Below are 13401 nucleotides of genomic sequence, written 5' to 3'. Positions count from 1 at the left end.
AATGAATTTTCACACGTTAATTATTTGTTGGCGACACAATTTCGCGTTCGCTTCGATATCGCTCTTTAAAGTGGCGGCTCTTTCAGCGCGATTGTGCCACATTGTCCTGTAGCCTAATCACCGTCATTATACAATTTTAATTTGCTAAACTTTTAATCGAAAGGCGAAAAGAAAATCAAGGCCGGAAGGAAGGAAGACAGCAGGCGGTAGGGAAGGAGGCGAAATAAAAGAGCAAATCGAAAGTCTGGCCAGGATCGTAATCCCTTTTTTAATTGCAGCTATCCCGAACACATTTTTTTTCTTGCTTCAGTTGTGGCAAATCTTTTTAATGGAAAACTTTCTGGCCAGCGGCGATTTTCTCCCATTTACTCTTCGGGTGGAAACTTTTCCTTTGTTGCAATTATCGGCATCGCTACACACGAAGGCGTGCGCGAATGAAATAAAAGTAAAGGCCAAATAAAAAAGAAATGGCTGTCATTTAAATAATTCGAAAATTGCCAAAGAAGAAGTTGTCACCATTCCCCCGGCCTAAAGAATTCATGAGGACAGGACTTGGAGAACTTTTCTCTGCTTTTTCACTTTATTTGTCAATTATTGTGGCACAAACAAACTGGGGGAGGAAATCTGCGGGGATGGCCTGTCATTCAGTTGGATGTTTTTGACAATTTGCCTCTTAAATATTTAATAAGCCAAAGTGGTCGAGTGGAACAACAAACAGAAGACGTCGAAAATCAATTATTTGTGGCAGGAAATACTGTTTGGTCGGGGGAGCTTATAATTTGTAAGTGGCTTAAGCATTCGTCTGTCGCCATTGCAGGGAAAAGTTTTTTAATTGAACATTCTCAATGGCAAATAAGTCGGGCGGCAAACGAAAAAGTCTCCTTCTCTTCGGAACAGGACAATTGCAAGAGACGTCCCTATATTTACCCTGGATTCTTGCTCTCTTTTTTACAACGCTTTTCATTAGTCGCATTTCTTTGTTCTACAGCTTGGGAAAACCGCCTTTTCCCTCCGCAACTTCAGCTGCACAATGGCAAAAATTATTGCTTTGCTTATTTGCGCTGCGTTTTCTTCATTTGTCAGCGGGTTGTCTTTTGTTATGGAACCACCGAACCCACACAGCAGATATTTTATAACGAAAGTATAAAAGGAGATTTTCTTTTCGTCTGAACTTTTTCATTAGGCTAATTAAAAATGTTTGTGATGCCGCCGAGAGTGAGAGTGTTTGCCAATGTCTTGAAAGTTTTTTTTGTTTGCTGGAAAGCGTAACACATGGCGTATGAGCAATAAGTGCTTTATGACTTGGAGGTATACGAACTTTTCGGGGATTACCACTCAAATGGTTTTCGGTGCCTGCAGCAAACTCGGAAATAAAAACCATTTGCCCAATCCTGTCAAAAAACTTGTTAGGCTTGCATTTTAAGTAACTTTGGCAGTCGGACCCAGAGATTCGCATAAAAATGTAAACTTAAAAAGGAGAGCCAAGAGTTTTGTACATCCCGTGTCTACGTTGTCGCCTTGGCTGACATTAAGGCGACAATTGCCAGTCCTGCTCGTCATTAAAACTCCAACAATGCCAGCCAGCGAAAAATTACAGAAAACAATAAAAAAGAAGTAGCAGCGACAGAAAGTTTTCCCTTGTCCCAGCCTCGTTTTTCCTTCTTTTTTTGGCTGGAATATGTTTAAGTGTCAGTAACAGTTTTCATGCAAATATTGTCTGGGGACTGTCGGGAATGAAAAAAGGACTACAAGAATGCTAAACATAATGCGATGTTGGGATTAAAGTGCCTGCCTGCAGTTTTATGGTGGCCTTTTTCTTTTTATATTTTTTAAATTTATAGTACCGGCAGATAAATTTTATTTTATTTGCATTTTTCTCCTCTGGAAAATTTATTAGCAATCTAGATTTGTTGCACATTTTAAAGCTTCGCTAATTTAAAGTCCACATGCTATGTGTACCAATTTCAGAGCTTGGGGAAAATTGTGCCGCTCCCACAACTGACAGGCTCAATTACAAAACTACAGCCCCTCGACTGCCTGGAGCGCCTAGTTCGATTATGCATGGAGTTGATGGCCGGACAGGACACCTCATTAATTTGCCGGGCTGCGGCAATAACAATAACAGCCATTTCGGCTATTTGGCTCATTGACTGCCTGATTTTATGGCCCAAACCAAACTCCGGTGGCTGCTGCTACTACTGCTGCAGCTCTCATGTCCAAAATCAACATCAACATTGACCCAGGAGCAGTTTGTCCTGCTGCCGACGTTGCTGCGTTTGCCAAATATGTTTTTGCGGCATTTTTGGCCAATTGGCAGACAGAGTTCGCCCAGTGCCGTTGGCCAATTGAATGCAGCAGACGCGGACGTGGCTGCCGTCGTAGTAACGCCGCCTGTGGATGAGTTCCCTGCTGATTATGCCGTAATGTTTGGCCACACCCCAACCCCTCGTGTTGGCCCGCTTGTTTGCCTAACCCAAATTGCATGCTATTGACCAGGATTCCACATATTTCGAGTGGTGCGGGAGAGGGGAATATGCAGCTTCTGCAGAGTTGTGACGGCTGCCCTGCCACTTGAAACTTTTCCAAATCACACACTTTGCCGGCACAGTTCGATCAACTATAAGTGCTGCTAGAGGAAAAGGCACGAAAAAGTGCAGAACGCGGAAAAATAAAACAAAGGACATAAAGTGAGAGCAAAAGGATCAAAGCCCGAACGACGGAGTACCGTATTTTAAAACAGTATGGATTTTTTGAGGCTTAAAAGTATTAAAAAAGGGGTAATAGTAATACTAAAATTCAGATTTCAATAAATTAAATACAATAAATCGTATTTTACAAAAGTATTGATTAAATATCTATTTTTAAAGACCTGAAGGTATAAATAAAAGGACCACTAGTAATTTAAAATTCTGATTTTAATTTCATAATCTTGAAAGTAAATCTATTTTTAGCACTCTTTCCCTCGTTCTTGAACCCTCAAATTGAAGGCCAATATTTATGTGGAAATTTAAGTTTTTGCTCTAAGCCCCACCGAATTCGAAGACCCCAGTGATTGGCATCGATTCCCTATTTGGCTCGCATTTATGCACATCAGATATCGAAGTCTGATCAAATCCTGTTTAGCATGCCCGACATTTATTTGCGAGCTGCAAGCCAAGCCAGCCAACCCATCTACAGTCTAGAGTCTCATACACACATGCTCGGCGTGCAACATTAATGCACTATGGTTGCTAATGCAGCAGCAGCAACAAAGGAGAAGGGGGGAGAGGGTGCCAAAGGGGGCAGGGAGGCGTGGCAGGTCGGAGGTGGTGGGCCAAACAAAAGCCAGTAAAAGCAACTGTAGAGGGCTTTGGCGTGCCTGCTCGGCTTTCTCTTGGATTCGCACTCGCATTCATTTTTGCTGTTCGCCATTGTTGCAGCTGCTGCCTTTCTGCTTATTGTTGTAGAGCACATATACACCCCCAAACGGTGGCATACACTCCGAGAAAAATACCTTACAAATTTAATTTTTTTTTATTTGAAAAAAATTGAATTGTTTTGAGTTTTATGTTATAAAAATATTTCCTATTAATATTTGTAAGATATTTCTTACTTTTTAATATTTTCTTTATTTCAATAAATTTCTTTGGGTGCCCATAGAAACATATACTTATGTGAATGCTACCGCCGGCCCTGGCTTTTATGTTTAATTCGTTTTTCTATTGTTCACAGCCAAGAACTTTAGTCCTACGGGCTTTGGCAACATTGTAAAATGCATGAATGTGTTTAGCCAACTTACTATCTGTGCCCCTTTTCACTCCCCTGACTGCAGATTTTTGCATTTTGCAAGCATAAAAGTTGAAAGCGACATTATTGAATATGCGTTGTCGTTGTCGCTTTCCCATTGTTTGCCTCACAGAAACACACACACATATATACATACGCCCCCTCAAGCGTGGGCGTGGCACAGGGCTGCAAAGCCAAGAGCTTAGCGGATTCTTACGCCCCATTGAAATTTATATGCCACTTTCACACACATTAAAGCCGAAATGGCCAAAAGCGAATCGAATGTTTAAGGTCAGACGACGGATGGTAACTACAGATACACCACCTCGAAAACCCCAGCCCCGTGCTTATTTATGCTTTGTTTGTCGCTTTGGCTAATAAATTAGCAGCTTTACCTTTTGGCCCAACTGCAAACCAATAGCAATTTATCGCAGCCGCAAAGAAAGGCACGTAGTGAAAGCGGGATATTCCCGAATACCGAGTCCTGAATCCTCAATCCCCCGATCAAAGGGGTTCGGTTCGTCCTTCCAAATGTGCTCGCCTTATCGCCGGCTTAGGCGACACGCACAGGTGGGCTAACTCAGGTGCAAAATGGCGAAGCGAAGGGATGGGCGGAGCCCCTCGAACCCAACCAACGAGACAGAGACAGGCAATAGTTGTTACCGACTTTAGCCTTTGACTAACGACGGGCGACAATAAAAATGGCCCTGGCAATTGGCACATTGCGGTTGCAAGTTAAAAGGATTTTCGATTTGAAATGATGGCCAACGAAAAAGGACTGAGAATGGTGGGTCACAGAGCTTCGAGGAGGGGTTCTGGATAAAGTAACAGACAGGCAAATTTTTTAATGAAAGCCAATGTAAAATCATGCTTAAATTAAATTACTCAAAAACTGAAAATGTAGTAATCTAAAATATTTTTTTTAGCTTGGGATTTAATTGGAAAATGTATTTCATAAGGACTTAATAAATGTTTCAGCTCTTCTGCTTTTTAAATAAATATTTATTTTATTATTTTTTTATATTTATTCAAACTTAAATATTAATAAGCTTAAGCCCCAACTTAAAGCTTTAAATTTAATAAAACTTTTCTGGGCAAATGCAACAAGCAGGCGCGTCCTCAGGAAAAGCGAATCTAAAAAATATATATTTCGATTGCGTGCCGCTGGAGGAAAGTCCTGGAGATTCGGAAACGCTTGCCAGGATTTATCGTGCGTCCATTACAAGCGGAAATTAAGCGCGGCAGGTCGCCAGCTGGACAAGGGGGGCGTGGCAGGGGCAGGGGCGGGCGTGCGTGAAAGCGTTTTGCCGGCTGGCCATAAAGTAACAAGCGGGCCAAACATTCCGACGGACCAAAGCAGAGCTATTGTTTTCGGCTCCTGCCAGAGAGTCCTTTTGGCCGCTTTGTACGCCAGTCACGTGGCACGCAACGACAACTTGGGATTTGTTAAGTGGCGCGTCGTTTTTGATGTGCGGAATGTTTAGCAGAGGTCCCAAACCCAACCAAACCAACTCTCCGGGCATTCTAAGTTCCCTTTTTTCCTGTTTCCTTTTTTTTAAGGGGAAAAGTCCATCACGTGTCCCGGACATTTTGCACATAACTTGTTTCAGCGTTTTTATTGCCAACTTCCGCTTCCGCTTTTGAATGCACTGCGAATGTCCTTTGTTTTTGCCCACCTTGCGGTTAATGGTACTTCGTACTTCGACTGGCGAAAAAGGCGAGGAAGCAGCAACCATTCCAGAAACTCCATCAGCCGTGGCTGATTCGATTTTCCGATGTGTACCTTTGCTTTCAGTGATTGAAATCGCACATTTTAAGTGAAAAAGCGCACCCAGAAGTGCACTCAATCATTCGTCACGTGATTCAGTCGGCGTCTCCTTCTCTTTCCTGACTTTTCCGCCGGTTTTCCCGCTTTTCCTCCTTGTGCAAATGTTTTTCTTAGTCGGACAACGACGAGTGGAAAGTGTTGGACCGCCACGGCAGTGTTTATATAAAAGATTACGCCACCAGATGAGAAATGGAGACACAATTGTTCATGTTGTTTATTGTTTCGCGGGAGGGGAAATGAAAAGCACTGCGATAATGCCACCTAAATGTTTTGAATGCGAAATCAATAGGGGAAAAGCAGCTTTAAGTCGGGTGGAAATTCAATGGGCGAAACTTCAAGCGAAAAACTTTTCTAATTTGCGCATTATGAAAATTCGGTTCCGACATAAAAATTCACCCGGCACCCGCGAAGGAGAATTAAGTGAAAAGCAATTTTTGAGCCTAGTCAAAAGGGAGAAAATGAATGGAAAGAACTGAGAAAAACTTTTCCATTAAGAAAATTAACTGAGATTAAGTGGGGCCCTATGCTTTTGGCCCCTTCGCCAAACTTTACCCAATTGGGATGGATCAAAATTGCAACAATTTCAAGGCATTTAAACAGTTGTCACACACACACGCACACACTCAGCCACAGGACGCGCCGGAAGTGAGCCTGAAAGCGGAAGCAGCCCACAACACATGAAATTGGCTCAAGGAAGGAAGCGGAAGAAAGAGGAAGGGACTTTATTTGTTGCCTGCCACACTTCGGTTGCTTGTTTGTCGTCCTCGCCGTCGTCGTCGTCCCCGTCGATACTAATCTAATTTTATTGATATTGACACAATTTCTGCAGATTTCCGCATAAACATAAAAACAGAGCTCGAACCCACGTAGTAGAAGGTTCGGCTCAAGTAGCAAAACATCCATGGCACGCAAACAAATGGTATCTAATAAAAATTGAACAAAAAGCAAACAAAAGTTCGATGATGCGGCCGCCATTGGATTGGCAAGTCAAACAATACGGCGGGCATTTCCTGTAGCAAATCGAGAAGGCGAAAAATATCAGTTTGGCTTTTCAGAAAATAGATGTTGGAAAAGAACTCGAAACAAAAGTGTAACTTGAATAATAAAATCATATAGCCTTGTTAAACGTGATTGGATTTCTATTTTAAAATAAAGCATGCGAGTAAACCAATTATTTAAATTTCAATCGGTAGAAAAGGTATAAAGCAACTAGCATGACTTCATTGAGCTTAATACGCAATTCAGATTATATTAAATCATAAATCTTAATCCAAAATGAAATTCCCAAAAGAAATCGTTTTGTATTTGGACAAGATAAGATAACTTAAGTGTGGGTATTACCCACTTAAAAAAGTTGTTGCCTAAAGTCAAAATTTCCCAATGCATTAGTTGATAACAAATCCAGATTTTTATAGATACAGATTTAGCTTTCCACAATATAAGCCAAGAAGTTCCGGAAATTTAATCTTATATTATTTCAGGGGAATTACCAAGGTAATCGTTAATTGACTGATATCGACAAAGTGATAAGCGTAATTTAATAGCATACTTGTGCCTCTTTATAAATTAATACCTTAATTTGGAATAAAATTTATTTACCTTCCAGTTCGCAAGAGAAAACTTAAGCCACCTTTTGGTTTCCTATTTAATCTTAGTCTTAACATTAATACTGAATTATCTAGTTTGAAAAGATTTGAGCAGAACAATTTAAATTTTTAATTAGCTAAAAAAAAAGTTTATACGAAATGCGTTTAAATTTAAATGTGTCTGCTAATTTATGATATTATGTAATTTAAGAGTATACAAAAACGGCTTAAATTAAAAGATCAACAAAAATTTTAGATGAACCAATTTATTTTTCAAAGAAATTACATTTTGTGACATCTTTTCTAAGCGGAAATGCCAGAGTTGGTCTGGATCCAATCCAAGTAGCTGGTCACGCGAGTGAAGGCAGCTGGGGCGCCAATCTCGCAACCGTCCTCAGCTCCAAAGGAAGTAATACCAATCAGGGTACCATCCAGAGCCAAAGGACCGCCGGAGTCTCCCTGGCAGGTGGAAATGGCATTCGGGGTGGCGACGCAAATAACCTTGCTGGTGACCACCAAGCTTCCAAAGGTCTTCTGACAAACAGAGTTGGCAATAACAGTCAGATCAGCGAACTGCAAGTTCTTGGTAACAGAGGTCTCGGTATCCGCGGTCATTCCCCAACCGGAAGCAACGGCGGTCTGTCCAACGTAGGTGGAGTAACTACTGGCGATGGCGGGCAGGGCGATCTTGTTGACGGAGGACGAAAAGGTCACGGCTGAAGTCTTGATCAGGGAAATGTCGTTGCGCACAGTCTTCGAATAATAGTCGGCATGCTGGATCCAGTTGGAGCTGGAGACTGTCTGGGTGAACTGGGGGCTAGTGCGCACGGTAGCTCCATAGTAGATGGTCACATAGGTGGCACTGGAGGAAGAGAAACCAAATATCATATATCATTCTTTATATTAACAGTAGTTACACTTACCCGCTGGTGCAGTGGGCAGCGGTCAGAACCCAGGAGTTGTCGATGATGGAGCCACCACACCACCAGCTGCCCTTCAAACCGAGGAAGCTGAGTCCCACCTGGTAGGGGAACTGATCCTCCACTGCATCCTTTCCATTGGTAATGCGACCACTGATGGATGGCTTTGTCATCCTATCACGAGGATGCACTGGCAGTTCCTGAGGCAGGAGACCAGCGGACACGGAGGCCAGAGCCAGAACCAAAACGATGAAGACCTTCATGGTGATCGTAGTACTTTGACTGAATGCCTTACCTTGGCTAATTCCGGCTTTTATAGACCATCCCGAAGGGGCTTATCATCATGACATATTGGGCGAATCCCAAAACGATTATAACGATTTGAAGTTATAGCCATAATCCATGGGCGCTAATGAAATAACCGTTCTGTTTAATTCGTACTACTATCATAAAGTAATAATTCATCTAGTTTTTGGTGGGCATTTCCCTCTTGAAAAAACGCTATATGACGGTTATTGCAAATTTTTATTTTATTTCTTAAAATGTATATTAATAACACTCATCATCCGTGTTTCGTATTTTTTTATTTGTATTTGTATTTTTATAGTTATTTATAGACTTCGAAAGTTTTTTTCAATAATAAAGGATATAAAGATATAGGCACGTATGTTATATTTGCGTAAATATAAAAGCCTGAAATAATTGTTTCTACTGATTAAAAAAAAAGGTAGTCCAATTTTATATTCTGTTAATATATTTAATAATTATTTAATATTATTAATTATTATAATGATATTTAGTTATAATGATAAATTTACAAGATTTATTGTACATTATCTCAAAAATACTAAAGACTTCTTAAGACTACTTCCACTTGAACTGTGATTTTATCAACTAATCTCTTTATTTGAAAGGGATTTTCCCCTACCTCAACAATTGGTCAAAATTTACAACTAAACTAATCGGGTGAAGGCTTTTCCCAGTGGCAAATGAAGATAAGACCCTATAACACGGGTATAAAGTAGCCACATTTCGCAGGGAAAAGTATTCATTGAAAGCTCAGCGATCAGCATGAAGGTTTTTGTAGTTTTGGTTCTGGCTCTGGCCTCCGTGTCCGCTGGACTCCTGCCTCAGGCTTTGCCTGTGCGTCCTCGTGACAGGATCTCGACGCCATCTATCACTGGTCGCGTTACCAATGGCAAGGACGCCGTGCCTGACCAGTTTCCCTACCAGGTGGGACTCAGCTTCAGCGGATCAGAGGGCAGTTGGTGGTGCGGTGGCTCCATTATCGACAACTCCTGGGTCCTGACTGCTGCCCACTGCACCAGCGGGTGAGTTGAATTTGCACCTATCGGAGGATTCCTGGATTTATTTAGTACCTTTCAGAGCCTCCACCGTGACCATCTACTATGGAGCTACCGTCCGCACTAGCCCCCAGTTCACCCAGACCGTCGCCAGCTCCAACTGGATCCAGCATGCCAGCTACGTCTCGCTCACTCTGCGCAACGACATCTCCCTGATCAAGACCCCGTCCGTGATCTTCTCGACCTCGGTCAACAAGATCGCCCTGCCCGCCATCGCCAGCAGCTACTCCACCTACGCCGGTCAAGTGGCCGTCGCCTCCGGCTGGGGCCTGACCTCCGATACCTCCTCTTCAGTGGCCCGGGATCTGCAGTACGCCGATCTCACCGTCATCACCAACGCCGTGTGCCAGCAGACCTACGGCAGTGTGGTGGTCACCAGCCGAGTTATCTGCGTCGATGGTGTTAACCGCACCTCCATCTGCAGCGGGGATTCCGGCGGCCCATTGGCCCTGGACAATGTGCTGATCGGTGTCACCTCATTCGGATCCATCGATGGCTGCGAGATCGGAGCCCCAGCTGGATTCACTCGTGTCACCAGCTACTTGGACTGGATTAAGACCAACTCGGGTGTTAGTGCCTAAATGGGTTTATTGAAAGTTTACCAAGGGACTTACATAAATAAAAAGCATTTAAAAAAGCAAAACATTTTCTTTTTTACCTTTGCAATATAATAAAGTTGTCATAATATTGCAACGAATTTAAATCGAAAATTAGGTGGCAAAATAATAATGTTGTTACGTTTTTAGGTTTTTTAAATATAGAGACGCTACAGATATCTTTTCCAACCAAATTTTAATTCAATTTGTTTGGACTTTTGATCATAATGTGTCCGATTGTCGCTTCGAACGCTGAGAATTAATAAATAAGTATAACCCAATACAAACAAGCAATTCTTTGCAAATAAAATAAATTTGTAATAATAGGTGTGAATTTTTTAAGTAGCTATCTTAGCTCCATTATTTAAATTACTTAATTATACAAGTTACTCGTAGAGAAAAAGGGCAAAACTAGTTTTGCTAATAATTAAGAAAACGCCACAAATAATAGAATGCTCTCATTTTATTTTTGAAAAAGTTACAGGACTCGTTAGATCCTCTAAGCCGAAACTCCGGAGTTGGTCTTGATCCAGTCCAAGTAGCTGGTCACGCGGGTGAAGGCGGCTGGCTCGCCAACCTCGCAACCATCGGGCGACCCAAAAGAGGTGATTCCGATAAGGGTGCCATCCAGAGCCAATGGGCCACCGGAGTCTCCCTGGCAAGTGGAAGTGCCCTTGGGGGTGGCCACGCAGATGACCCTGCTGGTGACGATCAGGCTGCTAAAGGCCTTCTGGCACACGGAGTTCTCGATGACAGTCAGGTCGGTGAACTGGAGGTCCCTGGCCACGGCGGTGGCCTCATCGGAGGTAAGACCCCATCCAGAGGCAACGGCGGTCTGGCCAACGTAAGTGGAGTAGCTACTGGCGATGGCGGGCAGGGCGATCTTGTTGACGGCAGCCGAGAAGGTTACGGACGGGGTCTTGATCAGGGAGATGTCGTTGCGGACGGTCAGAGAGATGTAGTTGGCATGCTGGATCCAGTTGGAGCTGGAAACGGTGTGGGTGAACTGCGGGCTGGTGCGAACGGTAGCTCCATAGTAGATGGTCACGGAGGAGGCACTGCAAAGATAATACTAAATTAATCCAGGAATCTCACGGAAGGTGCAAAGGCAACTCACCCGCTGGTGCAGTGGGCAGCAGTCAGAACCCAGGAGTTGTCGATGATGGATCCACCGCACCACCAGCTGCCCTCCGATCCGACGAAGCTCAGTCCCACCTGGTAGGGGAACTGATCCGCCACGGCGTTGTTTCCGTTGGTGATGCGACCGGTAATGGAGGGCACTGTGGTCCTGTCACGAGGATGCACAGGAGCGATCTGGGGCAGGAGCCCAGCGGAGGCGGAGGCGATGGCCAAAACCAAGACTGCGAATACCTTCATGCTGATTGCTGATCAAAGAGTGAATGATTTCCCTTCCAAAAAGGGTCTGTTATATACCCGATCCAAAGGGTCTTATCTGGAAGATCGCTGGGCAAATCCCCATGGCTCGATAGTATTTCCGGAAATTTTTCAGGGGGAAAAGCCAAAAAACCTTACAATGCATAGATAAACCTCACATTGTTGTGCAATAAATTTATAACTATTTAAATTTTTCTTTTATTTTACATTTTAATGGCAAGGAAGTGATCAACTAATTTATAGTTCGGAATATAAATTGCGCCTATTAAAAATATAATTGTTTATCTAGAGGAATCGGTCAAAGGAGTTAGTTATATATTTATATATACCTAGATACATAACAGTCGTTTAAGTCTTGTCCGAATATATTAATCGGTATACTTAAAAAACAAATAAAATTTTGTAGTGTATCAGGAAATAATAAAACAAAATAAAAGAGGTTTATTTTTGAAAACTAAAATTGGTCAAACTCTCATTTGCTTGTAGTTATTCTTTTTTTTGTGAATAATCTTACACAAAAATTCATATTTTCCAAGCCGAAACATCAGACTTGCTCTTAATCCTTGAGAGTTGCACCTTTTCAATTTAAAACATATCCTTCGTGAAATGTCTAAAAAGATTTAAGAAAAGGATTTATACTGATCAACAATGTGATTATAAATTTTTTAGATTTTCCTAACGCCTTTATAAAATTTAGCATGTAAAGTACCAGCCCATTTCATCACTGGCAAAATTTCCGTTGAAAATAAAAATTTGTAAAACTCTAGTTTGCTTGCAATTATTATTTATTTACGAAATATCGTACGTAAACAGGAGTTTTCCTAAGCGGAAACCCCTGACTTGGACTTGATCCAATCCAGGTAACTGGTAACGCGGGTGAAACCAGCTGGGGCATTTTTCTCGCATCCCTTGGAAGAAACGAAGGAGGTCACGCCAATCAGCCGGCTGTCCAAAGCCAAAGGACCGCCGGAATCGCCCTTGCAGGTGGAGACCTCGTTCACCGAGGAAACGCAGATGACTCCGCTGGTGACCACTTTGCTTCCATAGGATTGTTGGCACACTGAGTTGGCAATAACCTTCAGATCGGCATACTGCAGGTTCTTGGCCACGGAAGTGGAGGTATCGGAGGTCCTGCCCCATCCGGAGGCGACTGCCGTTTGTCCGGAATAAGTCGAGTAGCTACTGGCGATGGCGGGCAGGGAAATCCTATTGATGGACGCCGAAAAAGTTACCGATGGGGTCTTGATTAGGGAAATATCATTGTTCAGGGTGTCCGAGTCGAAATTGGCGTGCTGCTCGAAGTTGGAACTGGAAACGGTGTGGGTCAGCTTGGGACTGGTGCGAACGGTGGAACCATAATAAACGGTTACGGAGGAGGCACTAGGAAATCAAATCTTAGAAGTCTTTTAAGAACGCCTTTCAATCGGGATACTCACCCCTCGGTGCAGTGGGCAGCAGTTAGAACCCAAGTATTAGCGATAATGGAACCGCCGCACCACCAACTGCCGGAAGATCCGGTGAAACTGAGTCCCACCTGGTAGGGAAACTGATTCTCCGCTGCGTTCTTTCCGTTTGTAATCCGTCCATTGATAGAGGGAGCTGCCACAATATCACGAGGATGCATAGGAGTGTCCTGAGGCAGGATCCCAGCAGAAATGGAGGCAACAGCCAGGGCGAGGACAAGAAAAACCTTCATGGTGACCAATGGTGATTACTGAGTGATAATCATCACTTGATCAGGGTTATTATATACCTTTCTGCGTTCTTATCAATATAAACCAACGGGAAAATCCCAATTGATTTAACTGAGTGTAAGTTATGGCTAAGGCTGTGATACTTCTAGAAATGCCTATGTGGAAATTCCCATTCTATTTAGATTTTATCCGTTTAAATAACACACTAAAAAAAGAAATTAATAAATTTGCCTTTATTACTAACAAAGTTTGT

At 42.8% G+C, this 13401-nt stretch overlaps 4 protein-coding genes across 4 annotated transcripts; 1 reads left to right on the top strand and 3 right to left on the bottom strand.

The window, feature by feature from the left end:
* Positions 1 to 7482: 7482 nt before the first annotated feature.
* On the bottom strand, positions 7483 to 8362 carry LOC108067664 (serine protease 1-like). The gene is made up of 2 exons (XM_017156802.3): positions 8103 to 8362; positions 7483 to 8041 (listed from the first exon to the last, which is right to left on the bottom strand). The coding sequence occupies exons 1-2, from the start codon at positions 8360 to 8362 to the stop codon at positions 7483 to 7485; spliced, it is 819 nt and encodes a 272-aa protein (XP_017012291.2).
* Positions 8363 to 9170: 808 nt separating this feature from the next.
* LOC108067686 (serine protease 1-like) lies at positions 9171 to 10060 on the top strand. Its single transcript, XM_017156826.3, has 2 exons — positions 9171 to 9430; positions 9486 to 10060. The coding sequence occupies exons 1-2, from the start codon at positions 9171 to 9173 to the stop codon at positions 10042 to 10044; spliced, it is 819 nt and encodes a 272-aa protein (XP_017012315.2). The 3' UTR covers positions 10045 to 10060.
* A 498-nt stretch (positions 10061 to 10558) lies between these two features.
* Positions 10559 to 11436, bottom strand: LOC108067665 (serine protease 1-like). The gene is made up of 2 exons (XM_044395949.2): positions 11177 to 11436; positions 10559 to 11117 (listed from the first exon to the last, which is right to left on the bottom strand). The coding sequence occupies exons 1-2, from the start codon at positions 11434 to 11436 to the stop codon at positions 10559 to 10561; spliced, it is 819 nt and encodes a 272-aa protein (XP_044251884.2).
* An 839-nt stretch (positions 11437 to 12275) lies between these two features.
* Positions 12276 to 13172, bottom strand: LOC138912876 (serine protease 1-like). Its single transcript, XM_070214476.1, has 2 exons — positions 12891 to 13172; positions 12276 to 12834 (listed from the first exon to the last, which is right to left on the bottom strand). Exons 1-2 carry the CDS (start codon positions 13148 to 13150, stop codon positions 12276 to 12278), a joined length of 819 nt encoding a protein of 272 aa, XP_070070577.1. The 5' UTR covers positions 13151 to 13172.
* Positions 13173 to 13401: the final 229 nt, after the last annotated feature.

The sequence above is a fragment of the Drosophila takahashii genome, chromosome 3L (genome assembly GCF_030179915.1).
Source record: "Drosophila takahashii strain IR98-3 E-12201 chromosome 3L, DtakHiC1v2, whole genome shotgun sequence".
NCBI lineage: Eukaryota > Metazoa > Arthropoda > Insecta > Diptera > Drosophilidae > Drosophila > Drosophila takahashii.
The sequence above is the reverse complement of the archived record's forward strand: the minus strand, read 5'-3'. Positions and strand labels throughout refer to the sequence as shown.

What these genes read in the sequence shown, in the direction of transcription:
- LOC108067664 (XM_017156802.3), bottom strand. Translation starts at nt 8,362, where the DNA reads ATGAAGGTCTTCATCGTTTTGGTTCTGGCTCTGGCCTCCGTGTCCGCT. An exon ending in GCTGCCCACTGCACCAGCGG is followed by an intron (nt 8,042 to 8,102) that starts GTAAGTGTAACT and finishes CTCTTCCTCCAG; the next exon opens with TGCCACCTATGTGACCATCT.
- LOC108067686 (XM_017156826.3), top strand. Translation starts at nt 9,171, where the DNA reads ATGAAGGTTTTTGTAGTTTTGGTTCTGGCTCTGGCCTCCGTGTCCGCT. An exon ending in GCTGCCCACTGCACCAGCGG is followed by an intron (nt 9,431 to 9,485) that starts GTGAGTTGAATT and finishes AGTACCTTTCAG; the next exon opens with AGCCTCCACCGTGACCATCT.
- LOC108067665 (XM_044395949.2), bottom strand. Translation starts at nt 11,436, where the DNA reads ATGAAGGTATTCGCAGTCTTGGTTTTGGCCATCGCCTCCGCCTCCGCT. An exon ending in GCTGCCCACTGCACCAGCGG is followed by an intron (nt 11,118 to 11,176) that starts GTGAGTTGCCTT and finishes TTATCTTTGCAG; the next exon opens with TGCCTCCTCCGTGACCATCT.
- LOC138912876 (XM_070214476.1), bottom strand. Translation starts at nt 13,150, where the DNA reads ATGAAGGTTTTTCTTGTCCTCGCCCTGGCTGTTGCCTCCATTTCTGCT. An exon ending in GCTGCCCACTGCACCGAGGG is followed by an intron (nt 12,835 to 12,890) that starts GTGAGTATCCCG and finishes TTGATTTCCTAG; the next exon opens with TGCCTCCTCCGTAACCGTTT.